The 7,599-nt window shown below is 35.7% G+C and overlaps 1 protein-coding gene across 1 annotated transcript; it reads right to left on the bottom strand.

Annotated features, from left to right (window-relative positions):
* Positions 1 to 846: 846 nt before the first annotated feature.
* On the bottom strand, positions 847 to 6,579 carry LOC113290268 (3-isopropylmalate dehydrogenase, chloroplastic-like). Its single transcript, XM_026539870.1, has 10 exons — positions 6,287 to 6,579; positions 5,878 to 6,119; positions 5,659 to 5,734; positions 5,472 to 5,560; positions 4,352 to 4,438; positions 3,764 to 3,880; positions 2,777 to 2,884; positions 2,569 to 2,622; positions 2,166 to 2,318; positions 847 to 1,163 (listed from the first exon to the last, which is right to left on the bottom strand). Exons 1-10 carry the CDS (start codon positions 6,510 to 6,512, stop codon positions 1,089 to 1,091), a joined length of 1,227 nt encoding a protein of 408 aa, XP_026395655.1. The 5' UTR covers positions 6,513 to 6,579; the 3' UTR covers positions 847 to 1,088.
* Between the last annotated feature and the right edge of the window lie 1,020 nt (positions 6,580 to 7,599).

Genomic DNA, 7,599 nt, shown 5'->3' with positions numbered 1-7,599 from the left:
GTTCAAACCCCTTCCTAACATTTAAAAGACCAAGGATAATTGGGTATGTGCCTGTGATTCAAGGAAATGAGAATAAGTTAAGCGTTTATGATCATTATGAATCTGAGTTGTACCAGATTTTGGACACCAGAACAGACTTTAGGAGTGTCAGGACTGGAAGCTTGGTTAATATTTCTTCCTCAATTAAATCATATGAGGAAGGCACTTCTTTCTTCGATATCGACGTCTTTTCTTCTTCTCCATCACGGCTGGAGTATAATAAGCTGGAGGAAGGCACCAGAGCTAGCTGCCACTCCCTCCGTTCCTAAATAATAAGCTGGTTTCTATAAATAGATGTTTCAGAAAAAATAGTCTGGTTTCCTGATTAGAAAAGTCAAATGTTTTAGTTTTTTGGGACTAATTTTCTCTTAACTTCTTCTGATGACAAGTGTCATGTGGACCATTTCACTTTACTTCTTTTGCTGACAAGTGTCAAGGGACCATTTCACTTCACTTCTTTTATTGACAAGTGTCGTGAGGACCACTTTTAATGATTAATTCTCTTAATTTTCTCTTAGTTAGGAACGGAGGGAGTAGTATTTATAATGCAAAGCAGCTCAACATAGAGGAGATGCCAAAAATAATAAGAGCTCATAAAAGGAAATATTACTGAAATTGGAATACCAGATTACCTTGTAGGGCTGCATTAACTTGTTTCCTTGAAATTCATTAACATTAACAGTGTATTATTTCTGGAATCTGTTTCCCTCAGCGATGTTTCAGATTCTGGATCTAATGTAATAACCACCATGAAAACACAAACTTGGACAAACAATAACGGTCAGTGCTTTCTTTGACACTTCCAGAGAGTCCAAATCAGTATTATAAGATGAACCAGCATTGATTATTAGAAACTGAGATATACAGCATCAGCCATAATGGAAGAAAATCTTAACTTCCAGATATAAATGCAAAATCCTGTCAACATAGACACTTTTTTGTTCTTGACACTGCTTGGCAGTTTCAAGAGGAAGATATTGATACATCCAGAGTAAACTGGCACCAATCTACAAAAATGAAAACAAGTATTCTCATATTTCCTTCAATGGCTAAACTGCAGCAAGACGCTGAGAATCAATTGACCTCAACACTTGTTCACCCATCTCCTTGCACCCCACTAATTTCTGAAGAGAGAAAGAAAAATTGGAAAATATTCAGTGCTCTATCAAACCATGAAGACATACATAAAGTTCAACTAGCATCTGAAATGCAAAGATGCGAAACTTTGCAGATAATTATTAAACACAAACTCCATTCTCTAATGTAATAGATATGTCAGATTTAAAAACTAGCCACGCTTCAACCAAAAAGTGCTAGTATGTCTAGACACTCTAAAGACTAGTATCGGAACCACAATATTAAGATTAGTACATCAATCCAACCTATTATGAAGATTTCTATACATCATCACATTGACTATTTGCTCTTATGATGGTTACTTCTGGATGATTCGTATGGCTTGTATATAGCGTGTCGGGAAGTTTTACTTAACTACTAGATGAATCTTCAGCAAGAGGATAGAGTAACATTTATGACTCTTGATTCACAGTGATGTATGTGAGAGCAACTAAGAGCATCGTCTAATAAGTATTAGCTATTATGAATTTGTAAAAAAGCAAGAGCCACTAAATCAGTGTCATGATGTAACGAGCACATAATAGGTCCAAACTAACTAGCTGAATATTTCCTACTTCAGCACAGCAACATCCATTGGAGATGGATCTATTTATCGAGTCCTGCCTATCAAAGATGCCTCATATATTGGTTTAGGCTCATATGTAATATCTATAAGCTAAAAAAAAATTACTCATATTTGGTTTGTCAATTGTCAACACATCTTGTGAGTAAGTAATTCAATGAAATAGAAAAAGTCTTTTTCTTTTCTTTCCTTTCCTACTAGTAATTTGGAGGATTCAGCTAAGTATTTCTGAAAAACAGAATAAGCTTAGTTATTTGGAGGGTTCACATGATCAGACAACCAGCTAATTCCGACTAGCATCAATAAGTTTCTTTCTCTTAATCACAACTTTCATTTATTATTGTCAGGAAATTGTTTTACTCTTCCAATGTATTCTACTTTTTAACATAATTGTAATACATTGCTCCAATTAAGGTAGGATACATACCATTCCCGTTGAGAATAAATCACCAGTTCGAAACCCTTTATCCAGAGTCTCCAATACTGCATTCTCGATTCTTTTTGCAGCAGCTTCTTCTTGTAATCCATATTTTAAAAGCATCGCAACACTCAGCACTGTAGCTAGAGGATTTGCCTTGTCCTGCGAAGAGGAAAGAAGAACTAAGGTCCATATAACTAAGTATACAATTTACACTAACATAGAGTAACAAACAAAAACTATACAAGGTGTCAGAAACTGCTGGGGCTTATCATTATAAAAAAAAAAATCAAACGGAATGATCCATTTCGCTCAACGACGCATTAGCTTGCAGGTATATCAGTTAGTGTTGCACTGCATTGAAGCTTTCTGAATTAAGAGAGTGAAAAATCTATTGTGTTTTAATCTTTACCTGTCCAGCAATATCAGGAGCGGAACCGTGGATAGGTTCATACAGTCCTGGTCCCTGAAGGGAACAAAAAGAGTAAATAAAACAGTTGTAGAAAAAACATAGACACTAGACACGTTACTTTAGATTAAAATAGTTTAAGGGCTTGACTGTCTTTTTTCAGTTACCAAACCAAAATACACACAATTAGTTGTGAGATATATGACTTTACCGAATCACCAATTGAAGCCGACGGAAGCATTCCTATACTTCCAGTAAGCATCGAAGCCTCATCGGACAGAATATCGCCAAAGATGTTGTTTGTCACAATAGTATCGAACTGTGTCATGCAAATTTTCAGAAATCAGTAAAACATTAACGAGCAAGAAAATAGAGAGATATGCAGATCACGTAAGCAGAAAACAAATTAACTTCCCCCAAAAAATTAGTTGACACAACTAACGGTCTCTTAGACCATCTCCAATGAGGGAAGAAGGAATTCCCTTAAAATCCGAGGTGGCAATGAATCTAGTCGACGTGTAAAGCACTAGGGGAAGACCACGTCCTATGGGCATTCCCAGAATAAAAATTCAATAGCGATTTTGTTCACCGATCGCTTTACTAATTAACGAGAAAGTTGTACTTTCACAGATCCTGATTCGTTAGTAGACAAGCATCATTCTATTTAATTCATTTGCTGTCTGTTTGCTTGTAACTTTTGTTTTGTACAGTTGTTTAATAACTTTATCTTATAATATTTTGTCTTGTAGTGAGTCTAGTCATTTAACTTAAATGTTAGTGGTCCAGAACAGTTTAATGGTCCACTCCATCACTGAACCCTATATCGATCGTTAAACAATATAGCGATGGCAATTTAAATCGGCAAACATGTTTCACTGTCCTATCGAGAAATAAGTTACCTATCGGTGCACATTTCAACTTACTTCCCTTATTCCCCTAATCCCTTATCAAATTCCCTGTATATGGGGTAGGGAATAAAGGTTAAGGGGAATTCCCAACCCCATAGGAGATGGTATTTCCCCTAAATAAGGGTACAAATCCCTCATTGGAGATGGTCTAAATGAATCAAATGTACTTTAATCAAAGTTAAAAGACATTGCAAGGCCGTTATGATGAATGTCGCATTCCTTAAAATGTATACTTTACCAAAGTAACAAGCATAAAGTAATTCAGATTTTGCAGGAGAGACAGGACGCACCTGCTTTGGATCACGAATAAGTTGCATTGCTGCATTGTCAACATACATGTGAGTGAGCTCAACATCAGGATACTCTGAAGCCATCATTGTAACTCTTTTTCTCCATAACATTGATGCCTGCAAAATTTACAGAATTACGTTATTAGGTTTTGGACGGAAAAGAACGAGCTGACCAAGTCCACATGCCAAGGACCAAGAATACCCTGGAATAGGATGCCACAAGCACTATTGTTTTGTTAAGAAATTACTTAAAAACCATGACTAAAGAACAGCAAAAACACTAACACAGTACAAAGTGTGCAGAACAGAAGGTTTTCATAGCAACTGAGTTGTAAAAGTCGTGAGGCGGGTGTCAGGCGGCTGAGTAGCGCCTAGCACCTGGAGAGACAAGTCGTCGACTAGTCGGGGATTAGTCGGGAAAAACATTAATGCATACATAATATTAGCAAGAGATGGGGGGCTAAATAAACCATGTACTAAATAGATGTTTAATATATCAAGGTTTAACATTTTCTCACAATTCAACTTCAAGATATCCAATTAAAAAAAAGCAAATAAAAAAGAGTATCTCCAGTAACATATAGGTACCTCTAATACATTTGCTTTGTCCACAGAACATAGTTTTCCTCGACGTTTCCGAGCAGTCTCAAAAGCAACACGAGCAATACGGTCTATCTGAATTGTATTTCCACATGGGTCAAGCAATTAAACGATAGGTGTGAATGGGAATATAACGAGGATGGTGCCAAAAGATACACAAGGTATTTTGCTAAATATAAAGTCAGCAACACAATGGAATGACTAAACATTTAGATTTCCATGTTCTAAGGCTGCAAAAAAAATAAATCCAGTTTTTTTTCTTGCGTTGACTAAAACTTAATCTGATAAAAACTGAGATAAATAAGTCAGCAACACAATGGTTACAGACCCTCAATGAAATATTATAGTACAAAATCCTAAGACTCTGTACGATCATAGAGATTTAACAGAAAAAATACAGGAGAAAGGGCTTTGAACTTCTTCGAGTGTTCGAACCATGTGCATTTCTAACTGAGCCTCTCATGATGGGTTCTGATCAGAATTAAGCCAAACTTTGGACGACTTAATCACTGATGAGTTTTGGGTTACTTGGGACTGAAACTGTCTCGATTTTTAAAGGTACCATACAGTAAATTTTGCACTCTACATCAACATATGTCTTACTACAGTTAGGTTTACAAGCTAATCTGTGTCCTACACTAAAGAAGAAGTACAACCTTTTATGTCTGACTTTTTCTAGTCCAAGCAAATGGGCTGCTAGTGTCTTACACCCACTTTTGAGAATTTCAGCAGCCTCAGTGGATTGCCAAGTTTTTAGTGGTCCAACAAATCAAACCAAAGATTCATATAGGAAATAAATTACATCAAAATATGTATCTACTATAGATGCTCAGAGATAACTTTTAAGGCATCAAATAAAACGAACTTATCACAAGCACAAATTCAAATATCTACTGATTGATTTTCAATCTCTTTTGGCGTGTAATTAGCTTCATCTCACTCCTGCAGGCCATTTCAACCGAGCATCGCAATATGAGTAACATAGAATCACAATGGGGTCATGAAAAGATTGCTCTATTATATAACATAAATTGAGTGTCATAGTGTGGCCACAAATTCCATACATATGCTAATCTGTCAAAAACTTGAGAGATAGAAGTTATATTACCTCATATGTAGCATACACCTCGGTGTTAAAACCAATCTCGTCACCATTTTCATTTTTACCAAAACCTCTCGGCTTTCCAAAATAAATACCTGATAACCATAATCAAAAGATGGAATATCAAGTACAAACGGAAATAAATACACTACTTATTTCTTGCTCTATCAAGGTAATGAATAAGAAACCTAACCTCCGGTAAGTTCCCTTACAACCATGAGGTCAACCCCTTGAGCAACTTCTCTTTTTAAAGTGGATGAATCTATTAACTGATAACAAGTGGATAAAATTACAATCTCATCATATATCGACATTGCTAATACAATAGACTAAATGCAACGGAATTGGCATCTGTTATCGCCGATTATTGTTAAATTCAACTCTAGTCAACCAAATGAGCAAAGTTCATTACCTGTGGCAAAACAGTAGCTGGTCTCAAATTGGCAAATACTCCAAGACCTTCCCTAAGCTGAAGCAACCCAGTTTCCGGCTTCAAATGTTTCTCATTAGCATCCCATTTGTATCCTCCAATAGCTCCGAGAAGAATTGCATCGGATTGTTTAGCAACTGAAAGGGTTTCTTCAGGTAATGGAACCCCAGTTAAATCCAATGCAGCTCCACCCACTGGCATCTCTTGATACTTGAATTCAATACCTATACAGTCAAAAATTCAAGAAATTGGGATAAAAATCATAAATGCAAAATCCCTAAAAATCTGTCAATAAACAGTACAAAACCCTAAATTTCAAGTGAAAGAAAAAGAAAAAGGAACAAACTTTGAAAACGGGGGTTTCTGAAAATGCTTGGTTTTTTTTTTTTACCTTCAAGTGAGGCTGTTAAGTTAAGAACTTGTTTGGCAACAGAGACAACTTCAGGACCAATGCCATCACCAGGAAGCAGAGTAATGTTATAACTTTTTTTTGGGTTGGAAGTTGCAGAACATTGGATTTTTCCCCATTTTGGAGTACCAGAAGATGGAGAAGAAGAAGTGTATTTGAAAGGGGTTAGAATTCTGAAGGGTTTTAAATTGAGTTGGAGAGAAGCCATTGTTGTCTTCGTGTTGCAGAGAGATGAGAAGACCTCTTCTTCCCAGAGTGAAAATGCGTTTGGGTCGATTTATGTCGGGTGTTGGCAAGTGTTATACCAAAGTTGACTATATTGACCTTGACCTACATGGAAAGCAATTCTTAAAGATTCTGGGAGGAGATTCAGGACTTAAATGTCCTAACTCCTAACTTGATATTTTACCATAAACAAAAAAAATAAATAAAAAAAAATAACCTAATTTCTCCGCTATAACACCTTATTTGATGGGAAGAATTGGAATCCTAGGATTGTAATTAGGGGTGGTCCAAAATTAGCATTTGATGGAGGTAATTTAGTTATTTTTGTTTTTATCTTGGAATTATATTCCATTGCACTATTAGCAGGGGCAGAGTCGAGGTTTGACTAACCCTGATTCTAGCCGCCCTTAAAATCCTAATAATCTTATAAAAAAATCCTAAAATTCATATTATATTATGTATTTAGCCCACCTTGTGTTTAGTATTTAGTCCACTAAGTCCAACTTTTTTATAAAATTTTAATCAAGCCCCTTTTAATTTTAATCTCTGGCTCTGTCACTGACTGTTAGACCGATACAATGAAAATCTATTATTTTGGAGGGAATCGGATTCTTAGGAATCAAAATTCTTAATTACATAAAGTTGATTTGTGTTGTTTGATTTAAGGAATTGGACACATTTTTCCGGGATTGGATTACCAAGAACTCAATTCCTTAAACCAAATACAGTAAAACCTCTCCGGAAGAATACTCCATATAAGAATAAAAATTTCCGGTCCCGACTTGGGCCAGTTATATTTAAGAATAAACTCCATATTGGAATAGTCATAATTTTTTCTGGTCCCGTCTTAAAGAACCTACCTCCATATAAAATAATTGACAGTATGATATAAATAATATAGGTCTTGTGATACATCAAAGTTTCAGATGAAGAGATTCTTACAACCATTTTACGTGATCATTTTGCTTCAAAGTGGATTCTTTGCTTTTTTGTGCACAACTTAATACAAATTTTTGTCACTCATATGATTTGATTTGTTAAATTTCAGTGCCAAAGTTGAGTTTTATGTA

The sequence above is a fragment of the Papaver somniferum genome, chromosome 6 (assembly GCF_003573695.1).
Source record: "Papaver somniferum cultivar HN1 chromosome 6, ASM357369v1, whole genome shotgun sequence".
NCBI classification, from domain to species: Eukaryota; Viridiplantae; Streptophyta; class Magnoliopsida; order Ranunculales; family Papaveraceae; genus Papaver; species Papaver somniferum.
Note: the sequence above shows the minus strand (reverse complement) of the source record. Positions and strands in the feature narration are given on the sequence as shown.